Below are 18,156 nucleotides of genomic sequence, written 5' to 3' on the forward strand. Positions count from 1 at the left end.
GTTGGTGAACTTCAGGTCAGGGAAGGGGCAAACATAACCGCATTCACAATGCTGCTCTGCAGAAAATAAAAACGTCTCTGCACTTAGAAAACTAGACATCAAGGAGAAGAGTTCTAGCCTTGCTTGGGACATGCCAGCTTTCGAGCTCTCAAAGAGAATTCCATCAAGTTAATTCCCACCACCAGTCTAAAGCAGTACAGGCCGGAAACAGGCTTACTACCTCCTCAACTTTGAGGGGGGCTGGCCCTTTTAAAACAAAAATTGAGGGGGCTGAGGTGCCGCCAGACCCCTAAAATAGGCACGCCTGCATCACGTCCTCACCTTGCAAGCCAATCCTGCCGTAGCTCCTGACGCTCTTCAAGAATGGGCAGGAGGCAGCTGATTCGTTCCTTCCTTTGTTCCTCCGCCTGTTCCTCTTTCCTGAATTCACAGAGCAGTAGGCTTGTCTTGGGCAGCAAGGGAGAGGGGTGGGTTGGAAGAAAACAGAAAGGGGGGGGGTAGGCCATAAACATTACAATCCAAAAATAGGAAACAAAGCATAAAATTAATTAAAAAGCCCATAAGCAAATAGAGACAGTAAATCAATGGCCCTTCTTTCTTTTTTTATTACGGTTCCCCAGCTCCCAAATCAATACAGTAAATGATGGTCCAAAATGGCCACCATCTATCTGGTTTTTAATCAAAGTACACGGAATGCGAGGTAAAACCTCAAAGCATCGTTGCCCTAAGTAATACCACAGACCAGGCATTCTAGGTGTAATTTTCACATTTTTGCCAGACAGAATTGCTTTTCTTTTGTCCTTGTATGGGTGAATTGTTATTAGAAAGTGTGAATGAGGCCTGCTCCCCTCCACCACCACCCCACCTCTAATGATCGCGGGGGGAACGCTTTAATTTTTCTTGAACTTCGCCTGTTACAGACAGGAAGAAGTAGAAAATCTCTGTAATGCTGATTTGTATAGAGATTTCCTACTTCTCCCTTTTAACTGCTTCTTATTCTTTCCCTCCCTTTGTTAATAAAATGAATCATTCAGCAAAATAATGTTTGCATTGAGAAAAACACTGTCCGGGTGTTGAAAACACAGGCATGTCTCTTTTAAGCAATTTTACAGCTATGTAAAACTGTAAGAGAATCTAACATATAAATCACTCTTATGGCCAGATACTATGCATTTTTTACACAGAACTAAGTCCAACAAAATTCACTGAAGTGCACTCCTTAGTGGGTGTGCAGTGGGGCACACGTCTTAGATAGTTGAAAGGAACACTGGAAGATGCTTAATACAGTATCAGACATTGATCCATTTCACTCAGTATTGCCTACACTGACTGGCAGTGGCTCTCCAGGGTTTCAGGCAGTGGTCTTTCCCATATCTACCTGGAGATGACACTGCCAAATGCCCAAGACCCCATGTTCACCTATTCTTGATGACTTGAGAGACCAACAGGTTCGCTAAGAGAGTAACATCTGCTAAATAAAGGAGTTTGAGACCCCCAGAGATCAATTCTTCACTGAGATGGGATAGGGCTTATGGCAGCTGTCCAGGCTTGAACATGGCTCAACTTTACTCTGGAAGTTGTCAGAACAAGTTGCCTACTTGAAGCAGTCCAAGCAGTCCAAAATCTAGCATGTGACTGATCATCTTGTTTCAAGGGGTGGAGAAATTGAAGGGTCCAGTTTGGATTTAGTGGACTTTTCTGGAATTTTCCCATTTGAAAGGGGGAGAGATGAGGTCAGGGGGAAAAACCTGAGACAAGTTGGGGAAAATCTCAGTGGGTTTGCCCAACCCCAATCAAAAAACAATATAATAATAATAATAATAATAATAATAATAATAATAATGCTGTTGTTGTTATTTCCCACCCTCCTACTATCCTTATTTTTTTACTAATCCTATTAAGCAATTTCTTAAAAATAAGAATGAAGTCCATATAATATAATTAACACAAAACCAAAATAGCCATGTCTATAATTAGATGGCTGCACCCAACAGATTCCAATTGACTTTTTTGCTGAAACCGTGGGCAGGATTGAAGCCTAAGAGGAAAAAATATGGTTCATTAAAGGCTTTCCAATGTTCATCCCATTTTAGGAACCTGAGTTAAATAAAGGGTTAGAAGGTGAAAAGATGTGCCCTGACAGTGAGAGGTCAAGAGTTCAAGAAATGTAGTCAAAGATGTTATCAACTGGGAAAGCCATTTCCTCAAATCAACACTGATATTTTTTTTTTAAGGAATCCATCAAAAAGTTTACTGGTATGACTCCTGTCCCTAGAAGATGGGAGAGTCTTCTTCTGAATGCTTTGCACACTATCAAAGAAAGGTCAACTCTGGGTTCTTCGTCTATGTAATGATCTTTAATGACAGATAATTGTCTACAGAAACTTTGTTTTACCCAATGTTGAGTGAAGCCTTCAGATTTGAAAACTGGACTCAGCTTTGGTTCAGGGCATCCCTCTTCTTCCCCCAAGATGTGCTTGGCACACAAGGTCAGCAGAACAAACAAACAAACCCTGCAGGTCTGCTTTATCTCATCAGTCTCTCAGCAGAGACTTTTTGGAGGGTGCTAATGCTTAGGACCTGATGAAGCTATCTTTCCTCTGCTCCCTATGCTGGTGAAAGCACATCCTGAGTAGGCCCCAACAGAGATAACAAGACATTGCTTGCCATTGGAAAGTCACAAGCAATGTTTTTAGAATCGTTATTCTCATCAATTAACTTAGTGCTCAGAAAAAGCTCTGGGCTCCTGTCACAGCCACTCCACTTCCTGCAGAACAGTGCCATGATTCCACACATTTCATTTCTCCCTGTGTTCTGGAAAACAAATACTCCAGATTTAAACCAGAGCAGAGAAGGCTGTTTTCAGAGTCTTGCTTTATTTTGTCAACAAATGAGGTTTTCACCAGGAGATCTAATGTACTCGTTAGTATTTCCAAAGAGATTAGCAGGATAAACCTCTGAGCCCTTGCTAAGCTCTTCCCACTTCAAGGAAAGCAGTCCAACAGCCAATAATCAATAGCAAAGAGAAATGGCGGTGCGGATAAGACATGTGTTTGCAAGCAGTGAGATTCACCTTCTGCTAATTGTCCAGCTTGTTTTAGTTGCTTTATGGTGGGGAAATGACAGTATCGTGACAAGAGTTGGATGCAACTAAAAGTAGAATTTAACTTGAGATCTCGAAGGCATGCATGTTGGCTAGGACTTGGATGATGTATATCAATGGTAGCTTGTATATCTCATCGGCATACACAGCATGTAACGGGGCCGTGTTGGCAATTGCTATGGTGAAAGTGGCTGGCATGTTTTAAGTTATCACCCAGCAATTTGGACATATTACGCTCAAACACTGGTCCTATTTTGTTTACAGCATGTCATGCTTGATATCAAAGTTTCACTCAACAACTTTTTTGGTGCGGAGGGGGGACCATGTTGAAAAATGGTACTGTGTTTGTGGAGTGGAAGAAAGCAAAGGGAGGAGAGCAGAGAAGTGATGAGGAAAGGGGAGGGGGGAAGAAAAGAAATTGTTTATAAAATCCAGCTGCTCAGACGTTGGCGCCAGAAACTTCTCATCCTGCTACTTTTACGCCTGCAACCCCTTTTACCTCCCCACCCTTCGCCTTGCACAGGTATAACTAAAATGTTGACTTCAATGCTTCGGAGAGCACTCAACTGATTCTGTAACATGATTAATTGCCGAAGACACGGCGGACCATATGGAACAGGGAACGCATCAAGTAATTCATATTTCTGTATATGATCATTTTGGCCCCTGTTGTTTTAATGTACAGGAAAGAGCTAGTATAGCACAGACCTGGTGTCTTGCCCTTGACAGCCCATTAAGAAATCTCAAAGCACCTAGTTGAAGTTATGCTGTTGGCTTTTCAATAGCAGCCCAATAAAACAGGAGCAAAGCTTTTCCAGCGAGTCTTAAATCTTTCACATATAGTACATTAACCACTGCTGCTAAAAACAACTGGTTTCTTATGATAGGAAATGGGATTTGATTTCTAGCCTCTGCATACTTACCAAAAGCCTTTTTCTGACCTTTGCAGGGTTTACAAAATTGTTGCTTCTCCCCCCACCCCCCAGCCAAGCCTTTTTCTTTCCTTTCAGCAATTTTCCAAGGGTTTCTTTTTCTTTTTCCTTCTTGGCTGCGGTGAGCCTAATAGACTTGTTTAAAGCTCAGTACATTCTACTCTTACAGTTGCGATATGCAGCCTATACAATGAAGACAGACTCATGGGAGCTAACAGGCAAGAGATTATTATTAAGAGCTTTCTCCCCCGGAGTCATAGAAATCATGACAACAGGTAAAAACATCAGCTACCCTCAAAGAACCTATAAAATAAACAAAAATAGAAATGGGGTGGGGGAACCTTAATGAAAAATACAAAACACATACAGGCTTCCTATCAGCTGAAAGGACAAATCATAAGGCTTCATTAAAGAAACAAGATCAATCTATTAATTTAAAAAGCATGTTTCTCTGGAATTGTGTTGCTGGAAGATTGACTTGTTGGGCTGTATCCAACTAATTCCTACACAGAGTAGACCCCTTGAAATTAATAGGCCTAACAAAGTTAACCATGTCCATTAACGTCAATGGGTCTACTCCGAGTAGGACTCAGATCAGAACTCACTTATTCAGCTACACATGGAGGGTGAAATACTGGGGTCAAATAAGACCCCAGACATCAGGGATTTGGGGGGGAGGGAGGGGGGAATGAGATGAACTTGGCAATGACTCTAATTTAAGCTAAAATGAATTATGGAGTTTTAGTTTGTTTATTTAAAACATGGTTATATCACCCTCCAACTCAAAATCTCAAGTGGTTTGCAAAGTTTCCAGAGGGATGTCCCTATTAATCTGTGATGGAAGCAAAAATAATGATGAGACTTGGGATACCATGAAGCTTTTGTAGAATGGAGTACAAATAAAGCAGCAACAGGTAAACATAGCAAAGGGAGGGGAAGCACATCAAAAGGTTAGAAGTAAGGTGCTTCAGTCACAAAGGCCTCCACAGTATTAACCGTGACCTGGTGCCAGACACCAAGTCCTTGAAGGATAAACCAGACCCACTCCACAGGTCAAGGACCTTGATGAACAGGAAGGGCTCTCCTGGAACCAGTACAGAGGACCCCTCAGAAGAGCCCTCTTGGAGCTCTGAGAGGTGGAGAAGGTGGAGCCACCCTTCAGTCTTCAAAGTGCTGGTGCTAAGAGGTCCAGGAGCAGGCTAAATAGTGAGGACTCATCTGTGGGTCCACAGTCGCCTTGTGAGTAACCCAACCCTGAATACACCTTTGTTACCTATAGCAGTGGTTAGGGTGTTTGTCCTCAGACAGTTTTCCGGGTCATGTGGCCTGTATGACTAAACCGTAACAGACAGTCAATGCCTTTATTGTTAGAGCATACATAGAGTGCCGAGGGTTAGAGGGGAAGTTTTATATATATTTGTCCGTATCCATTCATGGTAAGCTATGAACCCAAATGCATAAGGAAGTCAAGTAAGTGGGGGAGCTGCCTACTCAACATAGATGTCAAATTCCAAAACAAAAGTCTCTCTCTTTGGGTCTCTCTGTTTTCATTGCGGCAGTTAAGAAGGCAATAGAGGAAGAATACTGTTTCCCTTTGAAGCCACTTAAAATGACAATGCTAAAAACTTTAATCCTCTCCACAAAGCTCTTTTTGGCAGTATCCGACATACATCGGCAGGAACATTACTTTTGGCACTTTCCATTATCCAAAATATTTACTTAGCAGCGTTTTAAGAAGTCATCTTTTATATACACTGTAGATGTCAATATTCCCTTTGCTTCCCAAAAGAAGTGTATGGTGGGAAATCCCATTTCCACCTTGGTGGGGGATTTCCCATAAATAGAAAAATCTATTTCAGTATCTCAGTGGTATCTCAGTGGAAAAGTTGGCTTATTCAGGTTATGTACTTTAAGGAAGTGGGAAAGACAAATGAGAAGGCCTTACTCCTAAAGACATCCACACAGAAGGACATTCTGTCTAAGTCTGTGGGAGCTCTCTAAGAAAATAGGTCAACTAATAAAAAAAAAGGTAATGTCCACAGAATGGGAGATGGCACAATCCCCAGGGAAGTGATCTATGGGGAGCTGCCTTCAGGTACCAGGCCTGTTGGCAGACCAACTCTGTGTTACAAAGATGTCTGCAAACATGACATGAAGGCTGGCAACATTAACCCTTCCCTGTGGGAATCCCTTATGGACAACCACAGTGCCTGGAGACAGACTATCTGGTTGTGTATCCACAGCAGTGGAATGACCGCTGGGAGGAATGCAGAAAGAAAAAACACCATGGTACACCTGCAACAGCACAACTGGATGTCTTCCTCCGCTCCAGCTGCAACAAAACATGCCTCTCCTATATTGGTCTCTACAGCCACAGCAGACAGTGTAACTCTCCAGCGGTTTGGCTTCACCACCAAAGGTGCACACTTACATTGTCGCCCGAGACAGGCAGATGCCAACCGATAACAAAGGTGGTAAAAGATACAGCAGCTGTCCACAGAAAACCTTTATTGACCTTTCAAGCAAATATCCATCCACACTGGGCCTCAGCCAAATAGCTGTTTCAAGGAAGGATCCCTCATTTGGGAATAAGGGTTGGGCTGGGTCCCCTGATCATCAACTTTAAAAAACAAATTCAACTGTGCACACACTCCTGCTCCCTGATATCTCCCCACACCCTCCAAAGCAGAGCTCTGTTAGTCGCTGCTGAGACATTTTGTGTTTGGAATCAGAGCAGCACCTGGAAGGGACCTCAAGGTATAGAGGTCTTCCAGTTTCAGAAAGGGGCAGGAGGGTCTCTTGAACAGTGATCCATGAGTTGGTAGGAATGGGGTAGAAATTCAGCTCGTTTCAGATTTAATGATGATAACCTACCTAATTTCTAAGCAGTATGTGAACCAAAACACAGCTATACTTCGAGATTAGCACTGACCTGGATTTTGTGATGCAGTTCTCCAGCCTAATAATGTGTACCAAAAAAAAAATGCAGATTAAAGAAACTGCACTTTAAAATGGCTGTATTACTGAAAATAACATATAAATTGCATTATTTTAGCTAGCATTGCTTGAAAAATGTCAGTAGTAGGGGAAATTTGCACTATGATACCGACTCGTTTCCATGCAGACTTTTTGTTTTCAAATTGCAAATGAATGCAAAAATGTGGAGAACTGAACTAAATGCTGAAGAAATGAGAAACAGAAATTGACATATTTGTTCATCACTGCGTTGGTGGCACAAGTTTTCTGCCATGACTTTCCATCCCAGTGTGAGAACCGAGCTGGAAAAGATGCTCCAGTTGGTCAGACCTGGACTTGTACTGTCAGATCTATAGATGAACAAGATTGTGATTTGCCTGTGATCTCCCTCACCTCTCAAAACATCAAAACCATCAAAAGCTGTAGTGAACCCAGAGACAGAAGATAATATGAAGTGTAAATAACATTCAGGAATGTGTGTGTCAGGATGGTGGTGAAAATCTTTTTTGAAAGCAAGAGGACACAACAAAAAAAGTCTCATTTGCAAAAGGATCCAGCTGAGGGTCTAACTTCTCACAAGGGAAACAAGTCACCATATTTGCAAACATTCTGAATAGAAGACTATAGCATAGCATGTGTTTTTGTTCCTCAGCCTCTGTATCCTGAACCCAAAGATTGCCTACAAGGCTGAACATATGTTCCCTATGCAAGAACTAAGTCAAAAATTCCTTGTAGAATACAACGTCCCAGGTTCAATCCCAAGCATATCCAGAATTGTCTCCTGCCCAAAGCCCTGGGAAGCCACAGCCAGTCCATGTGGAAAATACTCAGCTAGATGGACTGGTGGTTTGACTCAGTATAAGGCAGCTTCCTGTGTTCATACTTGTGAGATCATGAATATCGGCCAGCCTTGCCTTAGCTATGAGTCAAAGCAACCCTAAGCTCATCCAAAAACTACTGGAAACCAAGGTCAGAATGCCAGATTTTGCAGGGTCACTGTTTCAGGGAAACGGCCTACGCACATACAAACTGCATGTCTCTCTTCTCTGTGTAGAAGAACTCGTGGATTTGCAAAGGTCAGGGTGGGAGGAGGTGGTCCTGTTCCCTCGCTTCACACATTCAGTATTTCCACTTTGGATGCAAAAATAGGAATCCGGTTAATTAAGCTTCCATTTCAGAGATCTATACCTGGATTTTTCTTCAGCTGCAATTAGGTAAACAAACATGAACAACAGAAAGAGAGAGATGCTTTTGTTTTTTTACCCTGATTAATGCAATTTGAAAGAGGGGGAGGGGCGAGACCACCGTAAACTGCTCTTCCTTCTGGCATGAATCCTCACTGAAGTATAACTTGCAGTTTTTCAGAGCAGTGTTCTGCTTTGATAAGCATATATTATTGGCTCATCTTCTAGAGATAATAGCTTCCTTTGCCTTCCACGGTATATTTATACGTTCCATTTACACAGAGGAACAATTGCAAAATGAAGCTTTCATATAAAAATACCAAGGGCATATTCCTCAGCTGGGTTTGCTAAGAATGAGCCAGTATGTCTTTCAGAAAGCACACTTGAAACACATCAAGGAGTTTGGTGGTTCTAAAGCTGAAGCCCCAAACCCTAAATTCTTATTTACATTCTTAAATAAAATAAAATAAACTTTCAAACTTTTTTAAAGAAAAATCAGGGGGTTGGGGGAAGCACTTTTTTTTTAATGACCTGGAAACATACAGAACTGCCATATTGCAGCTGAATGCACAACCTCAGGTTTCAGTGGAAGAGTTTGCATTGATAAATGACAGGGTCCTGCAGGAGCAGAGATTAACGTTGTGACCCAACCAGGCCAGTAGTCAGAGCCCAAAAGGTTGGACTGGATGACCTTTGGGATCCCTTCCAACCCTACAATTCTATGATTCTACTACTGTAAAAGGCTGGAGTGTCTATTCAGCATATATTCAAGCTCCAGTTATCACTGGTTGTAATATTTGCACCTTTATTGCCATTCATCTTCCACTTTACTAGTTTCTCCTCTATGTTCCTGCCAGCTAAGAATTTTCACTTCATGCAGCTATGGACTTGAGTCCACGACGACTTAAGCCGCACTAAATCTGTTAGTCTTTAAAAGGTGCCACAAGACTCTCGGATTGTTTTTGCTGCTAAGAGACTAAATAACATGGCTACCCCTCTGGGAATTGTTTCATTTGGGTGTCCCATTTCTCTCATGTTGCAAATAAATTTTATCTGGTGGCACATCAGGTGTTAAGGCATGAAAAAGGAATGCAAGCAGTCTGTGCCCACCCCCGCCAGCACCTTTGGGGTGGGCCCAAAAACAAGCCAACCTTAGCTATTCCTACTGTTTTGGATGTATTAGAATAACAAAAGTTCTCTTAAGAGAGGAAGAAAGAGAGTGAACCTGTAAGGTCAGTAAGATGTATTCCAGGTCAAAAGATCAACATGCCACACAAAAGTCCTCTCCCTTGGCAAATCAATCAAGCGGCCTGCACCAACCCACCACGAGACAGAGACAAAAAAATATGCTTTCTCTGGTCCTCCCCCCTTTTAACAATAAGTTATTTAAGTATTGTGAATGCCCCCTTGCCTTGCATTCTGCCCATATACTACTCTGGATACGTATTAATGAAAACAAAAGGGGGCCATTTATATTGTAGCCATGCCAAGGGGTTAAGCATGTGACCTCAGAGGATGGCGCACTTGCGCTCAGGGGAAAAGCCTCTTGACAATATAAACAAGAATTACTGCTGTCAAAGAAAGGGGAGACAATTAAAAACAATCCAGGATGTTTGTCAGACAGCTGTTCGAGTTTCAGCCCCATCTGACCTCTAAAGATGTGGCGTGTTTCACTCCGGCAACTTGAAATTTTAGGTTTTTATTAAGGGGGGGGGTTAAAAACAAAACAAAGGGAGGAGGGAGAGAGCAGATTGCCCGATTTATGCCTGGTAGTTTCTGATCAATTAGGCTGTGTCGTGATACCAGGTATCACCATCTGGGCACCTCTTTGCGGTTTTTGCATAGTCATTTTTAAACATGAGCCACTCGGTTTGGCAACGGAAAAGAGCAAAACAGGAAACACAAGAAGAGCATTGGCCCATCCAATCTAGCATTCTGTTCTTATACCTCAGGTTACATACGCTTCAGGTTACATATGCTTCAGGTTACAGACTCCGCTAACCCAGAAATAGTGCTTCAAGTTAAGAACTTTGCTTCAGGATGAGAACAGAAATCGGGCTCTGGTGGCGCGGCAGCAGCGGGAGGCCCCATTAGCTAAAGTGGTGCTTCAGGTTAAGAACAGTTTCAGGTTAAGTACGGACCTCCGGAACAAATTAAGTACTTAACCTGAGGTACCACTGTAGTGGTCAAGCAGATGCCTGTGGGAAACCTGCCACAGGATTGAAGCATGAGAGCGCACTCCCTCCTCCTGTGGTCTCCAACTGGTGTTCAGAAACATTACTGCCTCCAGTTCCGGATGCAGAGCATAGCTATCATAGCCAGGAGCCTTTGACAGCCCTCTCCTCCATGAATTTGTCTCAACCTCTTCTTATAAAGCCATCCAAGTTGGTAGCCATCACTGCCTCCTATTGGAGCACGTTCCACTGTGCACTGCATGAAGAAGTCCTTCCTTTTATCTGTCCTGTATCTTCCTACCTTCAGTCCATGAGTTCTAGGGCTATAAATAAGAGGAAGAAAAACTTTTTGGTTGCCATATTCTGAACCCTTTTCAACTCCGCAATTTTCTTTTTGAGGTGAAGCAACCAGAACTGCACACAGTATTCCAAATGCGGTCACACCATGGATTTGTGTAACAGCATTATGATATCGGCAGTTTTATTTTCAGCTCCTTTCCTAATGATCCCTAGCAATAGAATTTGCCTTTTTCACCGCTGCTGCATCCTGGGCTGACATCTTCATTGAGCTATCTGGATTGAGTGTGTCTGTGCGTGGAAATAAACAAAGGCTTGCCGTACATAAATGTTGCTTTCCTCAGGAAGAGAATTCAGACAAGAAGGGCACGGGATCTTGCAAGCTGTTTAGCCCTCCTGGCTGCTGAAATAATAGCCCAGGTGATGTAGCTTCATTTATTGGACTACCACACACACAGTGAAAATAGATCACCAATTCCTGAACTGTCTCAATTTATATACCACTTAACTACAATAGTCCCTAAATGGTTTACAAAGATACAATACAATATATATACAGTGGTACCTCAGGTTAAGTACTTAATTCGTTCCGGAGGTAAGTACTTAACCTGAAACTGTTCTTAACCTGAAGCACCACTTTAGCTAATGGGGCCTCCTGCTGCCGCCGTGCCACCAGAGCCCGATTTCTGTTCTCATCCTGAAGCAAAGTTCTTAACCTGAAGCACTATTTCTGGGTTAGCGGAGTCTGTAACCTGAAGCGTATGTAACCTGAAGCGTATGTAACCTGAGGCACCACTGTATAGGAATCAGTGAAGACTATAAATTCAAACATCAAGTAAAATGTCAGCAGCTGCCAGACGTTCAGGTGCAAGGGGGTTTTCTGACACCAGCCGGAAGGCAGTCCCATAAAATTGGTCCCACAATACCAAATGCATGGTTCCTGGTGGATACAAGCCAATGTGGGCCCACTAACACGGACTCCCCTAAAACCTCAGTGATCAGGTAGGGATACAAGGGAATAGGTGGTCCTTGAGATATCCTGGGCCCAAATGGTTAATGCATTGTAAAGTGATGCAAGACTCTTGAGCTAGGCTGCTAATGTATAAGCACCAAGTACAAGCTATTGAGCACTGCAGTTATGAGCTGGCGATAGTCTGTCCCCACCAACAGTTGAGCCGCAGCATTTTGCACCAGCTGGAGCCTCTGGGCCAGGCGCACATAGAGCGCCTTGCAATAATAGGGTCTTGAGGGTACACATGTATGGGTGCAGAGCTCCTTCACATGCGGTGGAACCCTGGTCCAGCTAGCCCCCACTTCCACACAGAGGAACTCTATACATGAAGACCAATATGTATTAAGAGCCACTTCTAACATGCAGAATATGGGGATGTAGCTGCTGGGGTCAGAGCTAGCCTTGTGCATTTTTTCAGTGTGTGGGGCAGGGTCTTTGGACCTCCCAGCCCAAGTATCTTCAAGGGGTCAAGGAAGGGAAAAGATTGTGTGACACAGGACAAAAACATCCATTGTTTTCCCCTACCCTGTGTCTCTTCTGGGGGTGGGGGGGAATCATAGGAAACAAACAGAACTTCTAAGCAAACAACAAAAGATATTGGCTACATTTCTCAAACCCGCCATTCGCCTTCCCCGTTTGATCCTCCCACAGTCAGCTGAACCTACTGATACTCCTACAGAAATGAGAAGCAGTCATGGGAAGCTATTGGAAAGCGGCATTTTCCTTGGGGAGGTAGCACAACAAAAGGAAAGTTTGTATCTGCCACGTGGACTTACAATTGGTCTTAAAATGAACAAACCACTGCACTATCATTTCGCTTTGTGAAAAGTGATACTTCCAACTTCTTCTCCCTCCCTCTCTTTTTCCCCCCAGGAAGAAAGGAAGCCGTGTATAAACAGAACAAAGAAAAGAGGCAACACAAGTGAAGCCACTCATAATAAATATTACAGTGAAAGTTTTGCTCATCAAACTAAGATTAAAAACATATTCTAATCTCCGGAGCCACCTCGCTTTGATGTATGCTGAAACAGAAAGCGTATGTATTTTGTAAGATTTACAGCATCCCCAGTGGGAATCGTTTCACGTTTCATTCCCCCCCCCTTTCTCTATTTGAGATTAAGAATATATTAGGTGAATTCAATCTCCTGATGTTTATTGTGTCAGATTGAGAATTTACTCAAAGGACGGGATTCAGAATTTCTTTACACTCAGCTATACCGGCAATATCAGGCTCAGAAGCTGGTTTTTCTTCCCAGGAACAAAGATTTTCAGTATATGGGGAGGGGCGTGTGGTGTGTGGATCTGGAACACAATGACAACCAAGTCCTCTTTAAAGAGAGACAATGGTGGAGAGTTTAAGATGGCCATATTATAGAGTAGTTGCATTGAACTTTCCACAATTGTATTCTTTTTTTCTTTCAAAAGTCTAAAAATGAGTATTTATCTGGTTTTAAGAATAGAGATGGATTAAAAAAAATCAAGGAATGAAAGGAAGACTTTAGAATCACAGTCATCAATGGAGCAGAGGTTCTCCATGCATATGGCTCCATTCCTAGAACTGCTGCCCTGAACACCAGGAGGGCACCAGGTTGGCAAAGGCTGCCTACTTGGTGTAGGAAACTGAAACAGCTGTACATCACACGCTGCTTCCCTGTTTACCCGTCTCTGCTTCCCTCTCCTTTCTCCATTGTTTCCTGTCTGCCATATTTTAGACTCATACTTCATGCATCACACTGATGGTTCTATAGCAGGGGTGGGGACCTCAATCCTAGGGTCCAAATGTGGTCTTTCAAGGCATTTCTATGTGGTCCTTTGGTTCCTCGCCAGGTCTTACCCTCAACGAGTGTTTTTGCTGGCTTGAATGTGTCCCTGAACTGTGACAATGCATCTCGCTTGTCTACAGATGTATAGATGAGTGTGTGGATGGGGGCATGTCCCCATATGGAAACCTCTGGCTTTTACATGGCTGGAATGTAACCTACTGTACAAATGCATCTGGCCCCACCCATCACAGGCATGCCCACAAGGGAATAAGACCCTAGCACTTTAAAAGGTTCAAGGTAGGAGGTGGAATTCTACGTGGTGCTAAAAAGGTCGTTCCATCAGGACAAGCATTCCCACTTGCACGTGCAGCAATTTCTCCTCTCCGCACCCCACACCTCTGGGGGTTCTTCCCAACCCTCGAGAGCGGATTGGGAGGAGGCAGAAGTGGGGAAGGAGAGGGGGGAGTCCTGTTGCACTAGCAGGAGTCCTTGCAATGGCTTCCAGTAGTGCACCAGGTTATCTGAATCCAGCCCAGGTGACAAGAGAATAAGGAATAGCTCTGAACTCTGTAACAGAGAGAGCAGCCACCGCTGCCCAGAACACATGTCCACATCCCAAGTACAGCTGACTAAGGTTGCAATCCTAACCCCACTTACTTGGGCATCAGCAGGGTCTGCTTCTGACTAGGCATGGTTAGAACTGATCCATTGTGCTTTTCTGTGGTTTGGGGAATGTCCTTCTTCTTACCTCTCCTCCCCTAGGCTTCTTGAGAGGAAACAATAGAAGCACAGATCACTCCTTTAAGAGCACGAGTGAAACTAATGATATATGATGGAAGGTAAGCCGGAAAAGAAGGAAAGGGGTGTGTGTGTGTGTGTGTGTGTGTGTGTGTGTGTGTGTGTGTAACAACAGAAAGAATGTCTCATATTTGTATAAGAGAACTACAGCTAACCACAAGCCAACGGTTGACTGGCAGACGGCAGTAAAACAACCTTAAACAGAAAGTCATGCTGAAAGCCACAATGCCATATGCAAGGATATGCCTTAAACACAGCTAGGTATAACAAAAGGTGGTGGTTGGGAAGCATTTCTGCTTTCTGTCCTGCAAAGTGAGGCTAATTGTCTGATGTGCCTCAACACTTTCTGTCAAGACTGCTAACTGTATGGCTTTTCCTCTGCTTTGCAGAGACAAATAACAAACACACACACACACACACACACACACACACACACACACACATACACACAAACGGTGGGGGAGAAACAAGACACAATGCACAAGCAAAGCAACAGGCCAGAAAAGCTACTGAGAGATGGATGAGCTCTGTGAAGCTTTCCTTGGATTGGCCCAGGAATTTCCCCAGATTCCCAGGGTGGAAAAATTGAGAAAATAATAAAAATAATAATAAATTCTGGAGTCGATCTGCACATTTTGGAAAACTGTTGGCGTGGGCAGCGAGTCATCTCAGTTCTGCTTTATCAACCTATCTGGCTACATCTGGTGCCAATTCTTAACAATGCATCATAGAATATGAAAGATACAGCAACTTCCAAATCAAAAAGGGAAATGCTTAGCCTAAAGAACCTCAAAAGTAAACATAGCCAATCAGGAACACACACTGAACACCTAAAGGGGGGGAGGCAGATCTTTAACCACCATCATCACCATGCTGTTGAGCCAAATTGGGTGTTAATTGCCATAGGATTAACACTCTTTGCATCATAAATAACATAACCAGTCATCAGGAAATCGTAACACCTCATATAAGCAAGACTCCAGCACTGCTTAATGGCACAAACAGTGGGAGATACTAGGAAGAGAAACTCTTTAACATATTGTGCCAGTTTGAAAGGACTGAATCATAAGAATAAGACATTAGGAAGGATGGTTTAATATTTAAATGCATGCACATTTTCTCTAGCTTTAACTTCTTTTCCAAGCTTATGCTTTATTCAGAAACGCTCAATACCTATGAAACTTTGGATGAAAGACAGTTGCAGAAATTATCCAGCTACATCCAGATTATATTTAAATCCATTATCTTTCCATGTACCTTAAAGCTAGATTCCTGCCTCTCAGAGAATAAAACAATAAGGCTTATGGTATTTAGACAAAAATTACCTCCTTTCTTTAGTCCAACCTGGACACATGGGGTACGATCTACAAATAACTTAAGCAGAAATATTTGTACTTCTGACCTGTTTTGACTTGCTAACTTGGAGAGTTCACACAGGAGCTATTGAAAAAGGCTCCATGTGACCCATGGGGAGCCTATTGTGACTGTAGCAGCTACCAGTTCCAACAGCTGCTACAGCCACTCTTGGAGAGCCCCCTTCCAACTTTCTCTCAGCATCCCCCACCCACTAAATTACACAAGACATTCCACTGTGAAAAGAAACAAGGGTAGGAAGACAGAGAGAAAATACATTTTTGTATTTTGCTTCTACTTTTTATCTGTAAAATTTCCTTTCCTACTCCTCGCCCCCTATAATTTAAATACAACATGCTGTTGATTTCTAACCTTAAACGTGGATCCCTTTCCCCAGCTCCCAGTGCCCGAGGCTGATCCAACTAAGGAGATGCTAAGGATAACCAGGTGCACATCCCATGTTCAGCTCTTTTGGAACGCAGTCTACTAACACCCCTATTGCTTTCAATGAAATGCATGCTCAGATGTACCTGTGTTTTCTGAAGTCAAAACTATCCTCTCCAAACCATGCATCATCCTTTAAACTTCAGAGCAGTCTCACTTGCAGTTTAAAGGATCCACTAGGTGAGCTTGGAAAATGTGTGCTCCCTCCAAGCCCAATTCCCACCATCCCCATCAGGCTGAAGGGCAGCAAACAAGAGGCTGGTTGCTTCCCTTAGGTCTAATTGCAAGCCCTAGTGGAGGACGAATGCTGCACTTTCCACTGGCAACATCCCAGAGGCAAACTGACATTTTATGGGTGCTATTTGCTGATTTTATTCTTATAATAGGTTGCATACCCCTTGAGATACATATGCATAAAGGTAAAGGTACCCCTGCCCGTATGGGCCAGTCTTGACAGACTCTAGGGTTGTGCGCTCATCTCACTCTATAGGCCGGGAGCCAGCGCTGTCCGCAGACACTTCCGGGTCACGTGGCCAGTGTGACAAGCTGCATCTGGCGAGCCAGCGCAGCACACGGAACGGCGTTTACCTTCCCGCTGGTAAGCGGTCCCTATTTATCTACTTGCACCGGGGGTGCTTTCGAACTGCTAGGTTGGCAGGCGCTGGGACCGAATGACGGCAACGCACGGGGATTCGAACCGCCGACCATGCGATCGGCAAGTCCTAGGCGCTGAGGTTTTACCCACAGCGCCACCCGTGTCCCTACATATGCATACATACATATATATTATGTGTGTTTGTGTGCATATGTGTGTGTGTGTGTGTACATATGGACTATAGATACATCAATAAATACACACAGGGGCAATGTGTATGCAAAGCCTTCAGCAACTTTTTCTCTTTCTCATAACACCAGGACAGACTTTTCCAACTTGGTGCCCTCTAAATGTTTTGGGCTATACAACTCCATTGGCCATCGGCTATGCTGTTGGTTGGGCTCATACAACTGGGAAGACTGCATTGGACCTCAGTGTCACCAAAGGAAATAGATGGGCAATAGATTCAAGACAGACAAAAGAGAGTGCTTTATGTAATTAACCTATGGAACTCACTGCTGCAAGGTGAAGTGAGGGTCACTAGCTTAGGTGGCTTTAAAGGAGGATAGCACAGATCAATGGCAGAAGCTCTAGCCATGCTATTTTCGGTAACAAAATCAGGATGTCACAATAGCTGACATGGGTTTCTGGGCTTCCTGGAGGACTCTAAATGGCCCTGGTGGGCAGCAGAATGCTGGACTAGATAGAACTTTGGTCTGATCCAGCAGAACACTTCTAATGTCGGACAAACACTGGCAAGACCTGGGTTCGAAACCCCCACTCTGTTGTGAAGCTCATTGGATGGTTTTGGGCCAGTCACTTTCACTCTCTGCGTGTCATCTATCTTATAGGATCATTGTGACAATAAAAGGGGTGCACGCACCCTGAGTTCTTTAGACGAAAAGCAGTATGAAGACAAATAATTGCACAACCACCACCAAGTTCTTCCTGCACTGTACTCTCTGGCTGAAGCCTGGAATTAGGCTGAAGTCAGGGCCATCAACCCCCTTACAGCCCTTGGCCAGAGTTGGTCGTGTGACCCGCAGTGACTCTCTATAAAAGCTTGCTCACTTTTCTGTCCTGTAAGTAGACCTGCTCTGGCTGAATATAGACTGCCTTCCCCTGCCTTTAACCGCATCTCACCCTCAACTAACATGAGGGCTGGGGCATCAAGGAGGAAGCCAGGAACTCAGGAAGCCAGCACTTAGGAGCAGAGGGCAATCCAGAAGGCAGGAGCAGAGAACAAGACAACAAGCAGAAGCAAAGTGCAAGACCAGGAACACAAGACGCACCAGAAGTCCAGGAGACCTTGCCTCTCAGCCAATATTTCCCTGAGACAGGAAGTTCACCAACAGAACCTCCTGCACCCGGGAGAAACCAACAGCCAGCCTGGTCTCAGTCGATCTGGGAGGTTGCCTGCTCTTGATGGGGTTACGCTGCCACTGAAGGAGCAGGTTTGTAGTTTGGGGGGTACTCCTGGATCCTTTGCTGTCGCTTGAGGCTCAGGTGGCCTCAGTGGCCCAGA

The 18,156-nt window shown here is 43.8% G+C and overlaps 1 protein-coding gene across 1 annotated transcript in view; it reads right to left on the reverse strand.

Moving 5' to 3' along the window:
• Window positions 1–18,156, reverse strand: part of FTO (FTO alpha-ketoglutarate dependent dioxygenase) — a 247,381-nt gene that overhangs the window by 134,683 nt on the left and 94,542 nt on the right. Inside the window, exon 8 of the mRNA XM_077931554.1 lies at window positions 322–446. Coding sequence (XP_077787680.1) covers window positions 322–446 — 125 coding nt within the window. The remainder of the gene's footprint in view (window positions 1–321; window positions 447–18,156) is intronic.

This window comes from Podarcis muralis, chromosome 7 (genome assembly GCF_964188315.1).
Source record: "Podarcis muralis chromosome 7, rPodMur119.hap1.1, whole genome shotgun sequence".
NCBI lineage: Eukaryota > Metazoa > Chordata > Lepidosauria > Squamata > Lacertidae > Podarcis > Podarcis muralis.